Source organism: Strix uralensis, chromosome 1 (assembly GCF_047716275.1).
Source record: "Strix uralensis isolate ZFMK-TIS-50842 chromosome 1, bStrUra1, whole genome shotgun sequence".
NCBI lineage: Eukaryota > Metazoa > Chordata > Aves > Strigiformes > Strigidae > Strix > Strix uralensis.
In genome coordinates this window covers 22,065,289-22,080,675 of record NC_133972.1, presented here as the reverse complement: position 1 = coordinate 22,080,675, position 15,387 = coordinate 22,065,289, and the positions used below count along the sequence as shown (strand labels likewise).

At 38.8% G+C, this 15,387-nt stretch overlaps 1 protein-coding gene across 9 annotated transcripts in view; it reads left to right on the top strand.

Annotated features, from left to right (window-relative positions):
- TRAK1 (trafficking kinesin protein 1) overlaps positions 1 to 15,387 on the top strand; it is a 139,529-nt gene that overhangs the window by 63,016 nt on the left and 61,126 nt on the right. For all 9 annotated transcript variants that reach the window (XM_074859148.1, XM_074859139.1, XM_074859157.1 and 6 more), the window contains one exon: positions 5,346 to 5,540. In XM_074859148.1, coding sequence (XP_074715249.1) covers positions 5,346 to 5,540 — 195 coding nt within the window. The remainder of the gene's footprint in view (positions 1 to 5,345; positions 5,541 to 15,387) is intronic.

The window sequence follows — 15,387 nt, the reverse complement described above, 5'->3', positions numbered from 1 at the left end:
GATATGGCTATTCAGTCAGAGCTGTAAACAGGTGTAACCTGAAAGCCTGGTAGGGAATGGAGTTTGAGAGGTGAGCTGCTCTAGGTGACCATGTTTGGAATGAGATCTTCAAATCTGGCTACCTGTGGTTCATGTTGAACTTAGCTTGAGTTGAAGTTAGTTCAACTGAGGTTGAATTGCTTGGTCACGAGGTGCTGGCATAGTTCCACGTATCCAAATAACATTGACAGCTAAATATATATTTAACACTGTATGGGAAGTGACCTAACATATTGCATGGCTGCGTGAGTGCAGGATGAAAATGGCAGTGGGTGACAGCACCCTACATAATCCCTCATGATCTGTGTGATGTTAAGTGCGCAGCAGAGGAGCGGCAGTCTTTGATGTGCTGTGCCCCCTCGATAGAGTCAGCTCCTGTTGTTTGGGTCCTCTCACTCCATTATCTGCTTGATCAACTCCCTGCTCACTTGTCAGAAGAGAAGGGGGGGGTGTAAGTGTACATCTGAAAATGACCAAATGTACTCTTATCCTCATGTGGTTGTCCTAAAAATTATGCCACTTCCTCCCTGTCTGAAAAATTAAAAAACAAAACAAAACAAAAAAACAAACAAAAAACCCAACCCCCCCCCACCCCCCCCTTCAGTCTCCACAATAAAAAGTTAATTTACTATGCTTAGTGCATTTTGTATGGATAGAGGTGTTGGCTAGAAGAAAGGCAACTGGTGAAATAGTCAAAGGTTTCCAGATCAGCAAGTCTAATAAAAATTCCCTTAAGGAAATGCAAGCAAGATGAAACAACCAGTGAAACTTTAGTGGCTGTCTTAAGTTGGGAGAGAGGTGGTACAGGGGTTTAAGATGTCCAGAGAAGGGAAAATAAGCCAGTCTGTCAAATGCCAATATATGAAAAGATATGGAACAAGCTGATAAGTAATCCATTACTAACTAATCGAGAGATACTGAAGTAAGAAAAAAAATTAGCAGAAAAGAGCTCAACTGGAGTGTTCTGCCCAGTTTTGCCTCTTCATTATTTAAAGAGACGATTAGAAACTGGAACAACTAAATCATTGGCACAAAAGTCTTTGTAAGAACTTGGTTTAATCTCATTTAGAAAACACAGAGAGGATGAGGAGGAATAATGTCAAAAACTCCTGCAAAGCAGACTGAGCAACTTCTTTATTTCTTGAGGAACGGGACATGGAGAAATATATTTTTTTTTCATCAAAATAGGTGAGGTGGAGTGTTCGTGCATGTGCTGCATTTAAGCTAAGAAGATAGCAAAGCAGTGGAACATGTTACTTGCAAAAATAATACGGAAAAGAATTAACAAATTTTCTTTGTTTATACAAAATTACTTCTGTGAAGTGCTGAAAGCTGCAGAGTTCTGCAGTATGCAAGAGCCTTAGCAAATCTTACTTCATAACTCTTTTTCTTTCAAAAGCAGAACCTGGAATGATCCACGGTTTAGTAAGAATCATGAGTTCCTAATTCATTTAGCTACTTTAGTTGGTTGTAATTTCTTTGTAGAAGTTCCTGTTTGCCAAGGATTTCCAAAAAACTACGAGCTTAAAATCGCTTAGACTGCAAAACCTAAAATCTGTAACAGAGCAGCTTACAAGGATATGGTTCAACTGTATTTTGTTGCATCATTTTTTATTAATGATAAGTTAATTGTCTTTAAGTTTACAGTGTTATATTTAACTCCATAAAATGAAGGTATTACTTGGAACAAGAGGAATCATAACAGTTTTATGTCTGTTGGACATCATTTAACTTAATCATAAAACACAAATTTGTCTTCGGTGTTCTTAGGAGAGAAGTTATTTAACTTAGTTGTTTATCTTTGCAGTTTTAATCAGAGATATTAATAAAACCTATCCAGAGCACAATCAGGGTCTTCTATAAAACGTAACTGGTGTTTCAGGATGGGGGGTGGCGTTAGTCTGGGTACCTTCTTGTAACAAGGGCCTGCATCTCAGAGAAGAGAGGGGAGGAAAAGTGAAGGGGAAGACCGCATAATTGTAGCACTGAGAATATCGCTGTGATTTAAATGGTGAACTAATGTTTAGTCATACAGAAGTATAATTATGGTGTCCTGGTTTTCTAAACAGGCAATTACATCAGAGCCTGCTCCTATTTCCTGCTGGTATACAGATTTTAAAATCGCAATAGAAGTTAATGACAATAGCATCATAATAAGTTGCCTTTCCAGTTACTCATTAATATCTTTTCCAGTTGTTAGGCCTTTTGAATTGCTCAGAAACATTCAGGATTTATTATATGGTAGAGTAGAAAAATTGTCTTGCTTGACACCGTATTCCACGATAATTCTTATTTCTTTACTGTCTGTCCTTCATGTTCCAGTGAATTTCTTTTCCACAATAAATTATGGGTTTCTTTTGTGTGTGTGCCTGTGTGGTGTGGTTTGTTTTTTTTCTTCTCTTCAAATTTTATTGGTAACTTCTTTTTTCTGTCTTTTGTTACTTTTTATGATACAGCAAACCAGTTTACTTCTGTGTACAAAATTATTTGCCCAAAACTTTCTCTTTTCATCTGTAAAGTCAGTCTATTTCTTCTGAAATACTAGTTAAAAGTAGAAAGATACTAAAGGTTTGAATTTTTCCAAGCACTTTTATTTCCTTGTTCCCACGAAGACCACCTTAGTTAGGCTGTGTAGACTCTTACATTTTTCACAAGAGGAAAACTAACATTTCAGCCAAAAAAAACAAACCCCAAACCAATTCCAACAAAAACAACCCCATTTTCTTGACAGCGAGAGCAATTAGGTAACCCAAAGAGATATATATATATTAAAAAAAAAAAAAAAATCTCTGTGTATGCATGTACACACAAATGTCTTTGAATGTTTAGTTGACATCAGCAGGTGTTTTTTAGATCACCTGGTTTTTCTGGACTCAAATGGCAGCAAGATGGATGTTGTGACCAATTAAGAAGGTAACCAGGGAAGAAGAAAGGTCTTTCGTTACAGGTTGACTCTCAACTTTTGAAACGTGGGAAACAGGTCTTGTTTCTCTGTGTTAAGTTAGTAGTCCTCTGAGAGGGCTGCAAGGACCTCTTAAAATGATGTGTGCAGGCTGACTCTTGCATTGCATGGAGCTCCATAAAGATAACATTGCTGCACATGTGGGTACCTAATCCTGCTAACCTTTGCGCAGCCATTTCTGCAGTGAGATTTGGAGAACACTTACATATGTACAACAGTTAGCAGAACAGCCTGGATGAAAGCAGAGGAGAACACCTCCTGATAGGTAACAGCAGCCTCCTTGAACCATAATGTATAATGCAACTTTCCCAAGTGGATTTTCGTTTTAATCAACAAGATTTTGTAAAGGATATAGGCAGGATATTAACAGTATGAGTTCATCTTTGTATCCTCTGCCCTGTTGTCTGATAGGATAGTAATGTTCTTGCCATCTGTAGTGCTCGGGATGATGCTTATGACAATGCAATTTCTGGATTAGAAAGATAAAAAAAAAAGTTAATTGATGGTCTATATAAAAGTATGTGTTACTTTCCCATTTTCTCCTCCCTCCCCTCCCCTAACAGGTGAATTCCACTAGCTTGCAGTCTGCAACAGCCTGTGTCAGTCCTACAGTAATGAGTTTATCTCTTATGAAAATAGGTGTCTTTGTCAGGGAGCAGCAAGATCAGGGCTGCCTTACAGCCCTGCCGTTAGTTGAGTGTGACCACAGGATGGGAAGGGCAGGATCCTTGTTGACAGAGCTCAGTTGCTTTGTTCCTGAATAGGGCAAAGGTGCTGGCAGTAACGGTTAAAATTGACTCTCCAGTGACCATCAGACAAATGCCAGGTACTGAGTGGGTCTGTCATCAATCCAGGAAGCCCAGGCAGTGTTCAGTATCAGCAGGGCACAGAGTTACCCTACAGCAGTGCACAGGGGAGGGCAGGGGCCTTGGGTTTAAATGGGGCTCCTGGGCCACTGGGCAGAGGGTGCTGGCTGGGGTCCCTCATGAGCCTGGCCTGTGGGTGCACTCAGGGCATTGACAGTCTTTGCTGTTTACTCTGGAGTGAGTCTTAGCAACAGCTGCAGGAGTTATGGAACTGGTTAAAGATGGAACTGCACCGCACAGCACGTGAGCAGCCTGCCTCAGCGCTTGCTCTTCCAAAATAGGCTTAGATAGCTCTTTCTTATTTGATGGTGGTGGGGCGCTGGTGTTCTTTTCTTTTTGTCCTGGTATGGAAATGAGAAATGGGCAGATTCATCCACTAACTATTTACAAAAAACATACTATGGATTGCTCTGTTTGTTAATAATTATTTAGCAAGACATTGTAGTTAATTTTATATAGTAATTAAAATGTGTATACATAACATTATCATGCCTGTTTTGGGTATTGACATACACACACAAAGAATTCTTTGTTATAGAATAGTATAGGTTGGAAGATACTTCTGACTTCTACTCAGAACAGGTCTTTTAAAGTGAGTGCTCGTGGCCTTGTTTAGTTGAGTTGTCAATATCCCCAAAGATGGCAGATTTCTAAGCCTCTCTGTGCTGCTATTCCCATGTTTGACCATTCTCATGGTAAAAAGTTCTTCTGTTGAATCGGAATTTTCTGTGTTAAAACTTCTCAGCTGCCTCTTGTCTTAAATTTAAATCTTCAATTTTAATTGCAACATTTCTGCAGTTGTTGATGGCTGTCGGTATCCATTTTTAAAACTGTGTGTAAATTTGATATACTTGTGAACATGAGTGACTGACATCACAAAATGCATCTCGAGGTCGTGTCAAAAGGTGCCCTGAAAGTTCTTGCAGGCAACTTTACCAGTGCGTCTTAGGTGTGAACTGTGACACTGTGTCCTATTGCAGTCCTGGATTTCTGTTTCTTGAGAAAAAACTGCCAGCAGCAAAGGCAAAAAATACAGTGGTACTAAACTGTGGTTAAAAACCAAGTTAAGGAGATGTGTAAAGCTTGCAAGCTAAAAATAATCTGTCAAGTAGAACATAAAAAATGTAAATTCCTATGTGCACTAATCCTTTCTCCATACCCAGGTTGTAACTACCCTGTCTTGGTCAATGTTCACTTGCTCTCTATTTCCACCTCCCTTGTTCTTCAGTAGATGAGTCCCTCCTTCTAGAGGTTGGGCTTTTTGCCCCTAAGAGCATGCGCTTGTATTTTCTGCTGGTAAATATCCTATTTTGGGATAATTCATGCCAGTCATGCCTTCTAAACCAATTAGTATTTAGCTGTTCTTTACAGGTAGAAAAATTTTGCTGATATCAAAACAAACTGACACCTTTGCTAGCTTGTACGTATGGTACTCAATTTAAAGTAACTAACAGAGACTGTCCTCTTTATTTTACCAGATGTGTGCAATAGTACCAATCTTCCTGAAGTTGAAATCATCAGTCTACTGGAAGAGCAGCTGCCTCATTATAAGCTAAGAGCAGATACAATCTATGGTTATGACCACGACGACTGGCTTCATACACCTCTCATTTCCCCTGATGCGAATATTGACTTAACAACTGAGCAAATAGAAGAGACCTTGAAATACTTCCGTAAGTAAAAAAGTTCAGAAATAGTACTGAGGAACAAATAAAATAGTGATATTTTTGTTACATTCTCTGAAGTATCTCTGCAATTTGTTACAGCTGTGGAAGGCAAGAGAACTGTTTGTGATTTATTGCTTTGGTCTTCAAGTTTGTTGTAGGTAGAAAACAAAGGAAACATTTAATCAAGGACAGAGGTTGCATTAGTAATTTATGAGTAATCTCTCCACACTATCAAATATTGGTGAAACTAAAATACTTTTTGCTTGTGATCTCTTTGTCAAGAGACTGAAATTTCTGTATCTATACAATGTAGAAGGCTTAGACCTGTTTCCATATTGCTTTTTTTGAACATGTTCTCTGACACATTGCACTGTTGTCTGATGGCACTGTGTGCCAGCATCACACCTGGCATCAGATAATTTTTCTGCAGTTTAAGCTTCTAGGAAAGACTTGTGAAGAACCAAACTCTGAAGTGTTTGGTTGAGATGGGTTGTCTCTTCATTCTTTCTTTTGTTCATGTTCATACTATTGGACAAAAAAGTACCTTTTGTGCCTGGAGGGAAAGCATGTAGAGTTATGATCTTCTTGTTTTTTCAGTCTTCTCTTTAAACCTGTAGATGCTTTTATCATGGTAATGGATTCATGTGTCTCTGCGTTCTTCCACTGTGTATTGACATAGCTGTGCAGTTAGAGAAGACTTCTGTGATTCATCCTCTAGTTGCAGTTTTATTGCATAGCTTATGATTAAATGAGTCTTCCCTTTTTCTTTCTCTTCTCCATGGTTTTGTGTGAAGATGCAATTTTGTGGCTCTTCTGAATGTGTTGCATGTTAAAATAGCCTGCAGAGCATCAAGCCAATAGGTTATATGCTAAAGCTATAGCAGTTAGACTTACACAGTAGTGGATTTACTTAGATTACAGTAGTAGATAGATTTAGGTAGATTTACTGAGGCACTGTGGAGCTCAGAAGGGATGAGTTACAGGGCTGAACACAAACCTTTGCAAAGATGGCTTCATTGGATTTTGAAGCACCTGGACAAATCACTTTGTACGGAGCAAGGCTGGTGAAGAAAAGCATTAAGAATATGAAGAACCTGACTTTCTGACTTCAGTGCTTCAATAGAAAGCATTAAGTATTTTAGTAGACAGTTTACATATGCTCTTCACCTCTCCCCAGTGTCACAAAAACAGTGGGAAGTGAGGGAAGGCAAGCTGAAACTGATCTATGGAACCAGTTGTACTCCTTGTTTTGTATCAGTCCATTAGTGCTGTTATAATGATGGCCAAAGTTGGCTTAAAGAAATGTTTTGAAATGTTAGTTTTCCAAAGTCTTTAGTAACCGTATTAGTCCTGTCTCATGGATAAGATTGTCTATGTGGGTGAACTGTTGCAGTAATCATGGGAAAGATGTTTTGCTAGTGGGGCGAGGAAGTCAGAAAGCCATGTGGAAGCATCCTAACTCTCCCGGCTGAGATGCTGGTGGGGTATGTCACTTGCAGTGGTGCATGACTGTTGGGGATGGATGCAAAATGAAGCTACATACAACAGAGGAATCAGATACCAGTAGCTGCCCAGAAGAATTTTATTCAGCTTTTAGCTAACAAGCATAATGACTTTACCATGTTGCTGTGATTGGAGATTTCATCAAATCAGCTGGCTTGAATGAAAAAATTATGAGTGCAGTCTCAGCCACAACATATGTTTTCTGCTTTCATTGGAAATAACTGCTTAAATAAGAGGAACCAAGCAAGGAGAACTTCTATAAACAAAAGTTTATTCCTTACTACTTACATGCAGACATTGTGTATAGGTAGTAATTTAAGAAGTTTAAGCAAATTTGGATTGAGCCTTAGACTGATACCCTGGAAACTGAGATCTCTTGACTTTACCCTTGTTCAGTTATTGTGAACAAGTCATATAATGCATCTATACATGAGGGTGAAAGATCATAAAACTTTGGCATGTTTGAAAGTTATGGCATTGATTGTACACATTGGTTTATGGAAAAATTAACTATCAAAAATGTTATTTTAAGTAAGCTAGTAGAAGAGTCCTGTGCATCGTACCACCATCGCTATGGAGAGTGTTTTTCAGGGTGTGGCTGCTTGCACAGTGATTCATTTTCAGTGCTGCAATTAAGGCACTCCTTCTGTACCTGTTCAGTTTGTTTTAAAAACCTCAAGGAGGGAGTGAGCAAATACTGTAACTTCTCTATTGGAAAGTTTTAGTATAGTCTTACAAAATTATGCTGTTTTCTAAACAGTATCCTTGTGGTCTAAGAATTCTATGGATGTAGTTAAATTCAATAAATAACAAAAATGAAATTTCATGATCTGTCAAAGTGTCTTTAACTGAAGGAAGAATTCATTGATTTTGCTGCAATACAGAAGGATTTGCTGCAAAATAAATATTTTATCAGAATTAAAATGCACTACACATACAGATTGTTGCTGTACCTTCAAGCTTCTTAGAGACTCAAAGAGAATTAAAATAAAATTGATATTGAAACTTGAGCTAGTGCAGAATATTTTTAGGTGTGACATTAAGTCTTTGATTGCTTATGGTTCCTGGTGTTGTAGTGTCGATCAGCTTCGAAACCAGGATGTAACATGAATAGTTAAGTCAGGGAGAGAAAGGTATGTTGTGGCTTTATTCAGGAAATGCTCACAGACTGAGAAATACTTGACAGCAAGGGGGATGCCTGTGCATGTTTTAATATATGTAAATATTGTGCGTTGTTAATATATGTAAATACCATGTCTTTTGTAAGGCTTTCTGTTGTTTAGGGAGAGAGCTTATCAGGGAGAGCAGCTTTTTATAACCTTTCACCACACCAGTTAAAATGTAACTACTGAAGTTGGAAATAGTCTGAATGGTAAGGCAATACTGATAGTCTTGCACTGTACCATTGTTTTAATTGTTTTTCGGGTACCTACTATGAACAAAGGGAGTTAGGGAAGGGGAACACTTCTGTTTTTCCACTGGTTATAACTGCATTCCCACCCCTCCATCCACAGGTAGTGGGGGTTGATTTTGGAGGGTGGTAATTGAGAGCAGCTTTTTTCCTTTCTTCTGCTGTACGTTTTGAACACATTTGTGGCCAGTTACCAAACTCAGTGACTCGTTAACCTCTGTCTTGATTGTGATCCATATCTCTAGCTCTGTCCCAACTCATTTTGTAAGGTTTGAACAAGATAGATGTCTGAACCTTTGAGCCTCAGTACTGGATAACTTAAAAATATTTCAGGGCCCACAGAGGAAAGTGGGGTGTTCTAAATACGTATATATTTTTTTAAAAAAGTGTGTGTATATATGCATATATAATAAATATATAGTATATGTGTATTGATGTACAATTGGATTTGTAGTTATAATTTTGAAAGAAGTTTAAAGTATAGGGACTACATTTTAAAATCTCTACTCAAAATGAAAATAATTCCTCAAATGCTTTTTTTGGTTAAGACTTGTAAAGTGCCCTGAAGCTGATCAAAAAATGTGGCCATCTTAAGCCTAGTAAGCAAACTGATTCTGAAAATAAATATCTTTTAAACTGTACTATTGTCTTCATTTGTTCCTGCTTTAGAATGCCAACACAAAAGGGAGAAAACTCATTTGTCAAAAAGGTTATGTAAAAAGCTCTAATTGATTTGCAACCCCAAACCAAAATTTTAAGCTGCACTCAGAAAACAGTGCTCTAATTCTCCATGGACTCTCTCTGAGAACTGTGCTTCCAAAGCACAGTATTTGCTGTTTAAAATGTAATTTGTATATGAATTAAGAGTACATGATTTCTGTATTAGACACATGCACTTACATGTTCATGTATACCCATTTCACATTTTACAATTTGTTCTCATTATCTATCTATAAAACAGGTCTGTTAATAGGCAACTTGTGATACTGCATACCTATTTGTGATTTTTATTTTCCAAATGATACATTTATATTTAATAAGAGAGGCACTGTGGTGGTTTGGATAGATTCAGGTGTCTCCAAAGACCATTACCTGTGAAAGAATCTAAATCACTTGTAGTGACAGTATTCTCTAGTTTGAGTTCATCTGTGTTTGCATTTGCTCCCATGAGAGAATCCATGAGAATTATTATTTCCAGGAGTGATTCAGCATATAAGGTAACTGGCAGCTGCATTGCTGTCCTTTAAAGTAGAAGCACTGAAATGATGTCATTTTGTGAAGAGCTGATGGGTGTTTGGTGTAGTGTATTACCAAGCTTTTAAAGTATACAGGTGCATTTTCATTCAGTTAAAAAGTAGATTAGTAGCTACTAATGCTCACACACACTTGTTTCACTGTGACTGAACAGGTACTGTTTCAGGGAGCAGAGAGGGCTGGATTTTCTTTTTACCATAGGAAGCATGTCGCAAGGGAACACTTGGATTTAGAAAAATAGTCAATCATTTTTGAGTGAAAAGAGAAATTATCCCTTCTGTATTGCAAAATGAAGAGTGTAAATGCTTTTAATAGGGTCACTGTCTTAATGGACATCTCCATTTTGGTTCCTGTTTTTTCTTGATTGCTTCTTTAGGTCTGCTTGGGTTTGTGCATCCATCTTTAATAGAGCATAATGACATATTAAACCCTACTGTAAAGGATGCATGGAGTACAACTGTTCTCAAAAGTAACTTGATATTCACAAAATGCCATCTGTTCTTGTATTTTATTATTTCTTCTTAAAATATGAAAACAAGCATTGAACATGTACTAAAAGGGTAAGCACAAGGGTGGATGAATGAAGAGAGGACTTCAAGGCAAAGATAGGGTAGGAAAGCCATTGTGGTCTGGGAAGATGTTCAGTAAAATGAAGTATCTTCTGCAGCTTGTGTATAATAAGCAACTATAAATTAAACTAGTTTGGTTACTGAGTTCCAGGCTAGCAAGACTTGCCATACCAAAGTGTTTTTACACATACAGGGCAAGTGTTCATGCTACATTCCTTTCTTGGATGCCTGAGTGCTGTATGCCGGTGATGTATGCTTAATACTGACTCTTTTCTGGTTCTTCAGTCTACTGAACTTGTTCTGCTTAATCTTCTAACCATGTGTAGTGGTTACAACTGAGTCAAGATATGACCTATTAAAATAAAAAAGCAATGAGATTTTTGAGGGGTGTGGATATGTGTGTGCATATGGTGATTTCAGTAATTACTGAAAACCTAGGTTCTCCATTGAGCACCTCTCTGTTCTCTGTCAGTAAACCAAATTTACAAACTAGCTTTCTTAGTATTCTAATGAATTATGTTTTTGCTTACTAGTTCTGTTCTGTTGTAGGCTTATATAGATATTGTGTAAGTTGTAATACAAGATAAATCAAGGATAATAATGCTACAGAGCTATAAAATGAACTTCTTTAATGTCACCTTCAAATTTCTTAAATTCTTTGTGATACTTCGATGATACTTTAATCTTTACAATTGCAGAGCACTGTTGCTTTCTTGGTATTTTACAGTAACGAAGACTCTATATCATTGTTATTAGAATTTTGGGTACCTCCATCCTCTTTTCACTGTGGAATGCAGACTTTATTTAAGTAAAAATGTCTCCAAAACGCTGCAGCCTTATTGTGCTGAGGCCAGTAATGTTCTGCTATTTCCAGCAAAGTGTTATACCGCCTAAACTCCTTTTCATAGAATGCAGGATGCTCATCACAAGATAATACAACAGAGTGGTGGTCTTGCCTAGTGTAAATGGAGTCGATTCCTCTGTAGTGGGAAAGAAAACTATGTGCCAAGGAAATGTCTGCATCCTTTTTCTTAAATATCCCTCCACAACCTACATCAAAACTTTTAGGCAAAATACTAATAGCAGTTGGCTATTTCATTCATATGGGATTCCTTTTATACAACTCACCAATTTTGACGGGAATTCAGGTGACTTGACAACAAGGGCTGTGCTTAGAATTTTAAAATCTAGCTTTTTGACTCTTAATAGTATTTTGTTAAGCTTCATAAGGCTTGCACACTGAATGTCGTCGTAACGGTTCTGTATGAACATGTGAGGTTTGAAATCTGAGCAATTAAGCAAGGTCATTTAATTTCTGGATGACTTATGAAAAGTGTCCTTGCAGTTTTTGGACTGCATGATGAGATTGATGCTGGTTTATAACCTTTTGGCTGAAATGTGATGAATTTCCATCTGTGTTGATCCATATGGGATAAGAATCAACAAGGACCCTTAGCTATACTGCTGTGGCTTGTTAGAGCAGATTTTTCTGCCTTTCTGTGGCTTTTTGGCCTTAGTCCAGTCCTCAAACACAAAGGCTGGCAGTCACAGAATCTGCTGGGCAGTGTCACTCAAGAGCATGGACACAAGGTACTAGCCCTCCTTTTTAATTAATTTTTGAAGATATTGGTAGAAAGATGAATATTTAAATATCCAAGCATTTTAATTTATTAGCAACTGGAGTGGGGGGGGACTTGAGCTATAACCTGGGATAGGTGATGCAGAGAATTAGTTCTTAACATTCAGCTGACAGCTGGGAAATGGAGTCTTCACACTTGGATGAGGATACCTTTTGGGAGGAGCTGAATAGTGTATTAGGGCTGCATCTGTTCTTTTATATTCCAAAACTCCAAAGCACATTTTTGTTGTTATTTTCTTTGATGCTTCAGATGGAAGGCCAAGCCAGTCCTTACAAAACTAACAAAATAATGATCTAACCCTACAGCATGATCAAATAAATCAAATGTCATCTCACCAGTCTCATTAAACTCTTGTGGCAGAGTGCCTTTAAGCCAGTCTGAAATGTGCTGCACAAATGTATGATACAGCAAAGTGATATTCCATCTCCCTGCCCTCAGATTAGGGAAGGTCAAGCACACTTTTAGCTGGTGGCTAGGGAGAGCTCTTTGTAAGAGCCAGGCCTAGAGCACAGCTACCAGAGGCAGTGAACAGACACAGCAGTTTGCCCAAGAGTCTGGGTTCTGCCTTGGCAGCTTATGGGGACAGGGCCCAGGATCATCCTGGGAACCCTCTGAGAAACTTGAGGGTGCCTGCTGCTGCCAGGTAGGGAGATCCACAGGGATATGGGCCTGAGGAAGCTCTAGTGGCTTCTGAGAAGCTGTCAGCTGCCCTTGATCCAAGGGTGCTTGGAGCCTTCATTGCAGCTGCTGCTGATTAGGGGTGGGTCAAGCAGGTTTTTAGCTGGTGCTTGGGAGAGCCCTGTGGAACAGCCAGGTCTGGAGCACAGGTCCCAGAAGACAGCCAAGAGATGCAGCAGTTTGTGTGGAAGGGTTCAAAGAAGGGGTCCTCAGCTGCGTTCAGAACAGCCTAAACCTTCAGATGTGATGGTGATGTGTCACAGGGTGCGTTCCCCAGGTTTTGGAGCGCCTGTCACTACTAGAGCAGAGATTTCAAGCCAGGCAGAGCTTCAGATGGTGGATGCAGCCTTGCAAGTCCCAGGTGTTGGGAGTGCCTAGGGCCTCTCCCCTGAGGTGGGGAGAGATGGCTGCCTTCTATGCAGGAGGTGTGCTGCTGTTGAAGAGCCATCACCAAGTGGAGAAGTTAAGAGAGGAAGTCAGTAGGTTGTGCAGCATCAACTGATGAGTGCTGAAAACTCCTGATCCAATGTTTTCACTGCTCTGGTTCCACTTTTTTCAAGTTAAGCAGGCCACAGTGACATCTTGCTAAGCGAAATTACTACACTGGAAGAGACCTCTGTCCTAAGTTGCAGAGTTGTTTGCTCTTACTGAATGTCCAGTCACAGGATGACTCCTGTTAACTGTTGTTTTAGAAGTTGAAACCCCAGTAACTCTTCAGTAAATGCGATCCCAATTTAGAAAATCAGTATGCTAGCCTGTCCTTGAAAATCAGTTGGGCTTTTAAATATGTTTGCTTTCCTTTTTAATGCTCTTTAATAAGTTTCTTTTTTTTAAAGTCAGTTAAAAAATGTCAGTTTGCAAAGTAAGTATTGTGGCAGCACCTGACTATTAACAACATGTATTGCATAGTGGTGGACCGTACAGCTCCTCCTCTGGTAAAAAGGACTCCAGAAGATGTTAATGGGATGGGCAACTTTATCCTGAGTGGTGGCAACTGTAGAAAATAATGAAAGGACATGGTGTTTAATTATCTGAACATCCTGATGTGATGCTGTAGCCAAGAGAAGAAATGTGACCCAGAGTTAATCAAATGGGAGGTAATACGCTGTTGTAGCTGCCATGGAAATACTCTATCCAGCTCCAGTGTTCAGTTTCAAAGGATCCTCCTGGAGTTAGAAAAGGTTTGGAGAAGAAAGCTGAGAATGACTAAGCATGGGAACACATGATTTATAGTGACATACTATGTAATGACATTCTTTGAATACTTCATTTGCCAGCAGACATGACTTGCTGCTGCTCTGCACCCTAGCAACATGGTTCACTGCATTCTTGAGTGTGCTGCTACAACTTTCTTGAGAGGCCATGTTTATAAGTAGGGTAATTGAAATTATCTTTGTCAGAAATTCTCTTCAAACAAGGAGAAGGGTTTGTGTGATTTTTATGACCTGACTAATTTAGGTAGAACATTTTAATATTGCCCTATGGCATCGATTTATTCCAGCAAAAAGGAAGGAGGAGAGGGCTTGTGAGCTTTTCCAGCCAACTTTTCTGCTTAATAAAACCCCTTTGTAACTGCGAACTTAAGAGTGCTCAGTCTAGCTGATGACAGTTGGCCACCGGAATTCTTTGTCAGTCTGTATATTTTATTCTGTGGAGAACAAATAAAAGTGAGTTTCTTGTTTGCTTTAAAACTGAACATAGAAAAATAGAACAAAATCTAGCAGCTGGAAGGGAATGTGTAACTGTATTTAGCTTTGGAATAGGAAAAAGCAATTCCCTTATAGTCACAAATCTATTACCTGAAATCTTTCTTAGCTTCAAGTTTTGTATGAACTTTTAAGCAAGTAACACAGTAATGCCCAAGCCAAATGTAGTGTTGTAATGTGATTTGAATACACAGAGGTTCAGTGTTTTAGAAGCAGTCCACCAGAAAAATCTACTGTTTATGTAAGATGAGTCTGATAGAGCTGTAGGAAGGAAAAGTAGGGCTGCAGAGGTTTAAAGTAGGTTCTGCAAGCATGCAACTGCTTTGTTGGCCTGGTCAGACTTTAATGTTCAACCTGACAACCCTTCCAGCTCCCACTTTATAGAGCTACAATTTCTCATATAATGGAAGGGATGCTTGGATGTGGATCCCTGGATATATATAGTATTCTGTCTGTCCAGGGTTTCTGTCTTCATGGTGGGAAGATCATACACTTACCCATATTTCCAAGTCTCTTGAGGAGTTCTATAATCATTTGACCACACAAGTTGATTTTCTCCACAGAAAAATAATGCCTTTCTGGAGTACACCAGTATGTTTCAAATCAGATTGATAGAAAAATATCAATAAAACAAAAAGCCCACCCCCCCACCCCCCCCTTGAACTATTTTTATCCTGTCTCATTGAAAGGGGGTGTGTGTGCAGGGGTGGAGGACAGTGAGAAGAAAATTCTAGCATGTTGAAGACTTCCTTTGTTTAAAATGTCACGAAATAAAAAGGAGAGAGTCCCTGCAGCAATTTAAGCTGGTAGCCAGTGTTCATTCTTTATATTTTAAATGCTTGTTTAATAGCATTAACAGACTGAAACTACCTTTTGGACAAAAATAATACAAGTGGAACAAATAGCTTGTATGCAGAGCAATTGAGTTAATGTTGCCATAGGAACCTTTTTTTTTCTGACTGTATTTTAATAGTGTAGCCTTAATTGCATTTAATAGCATGTGCAGTTCTTGCCTTGTGAGTATGCATAACTGAAATTCTGCAAGACTGAGCTAGGGCTGGAGTGCCTTGTCAAGATGGCGCAGTGTGAGGG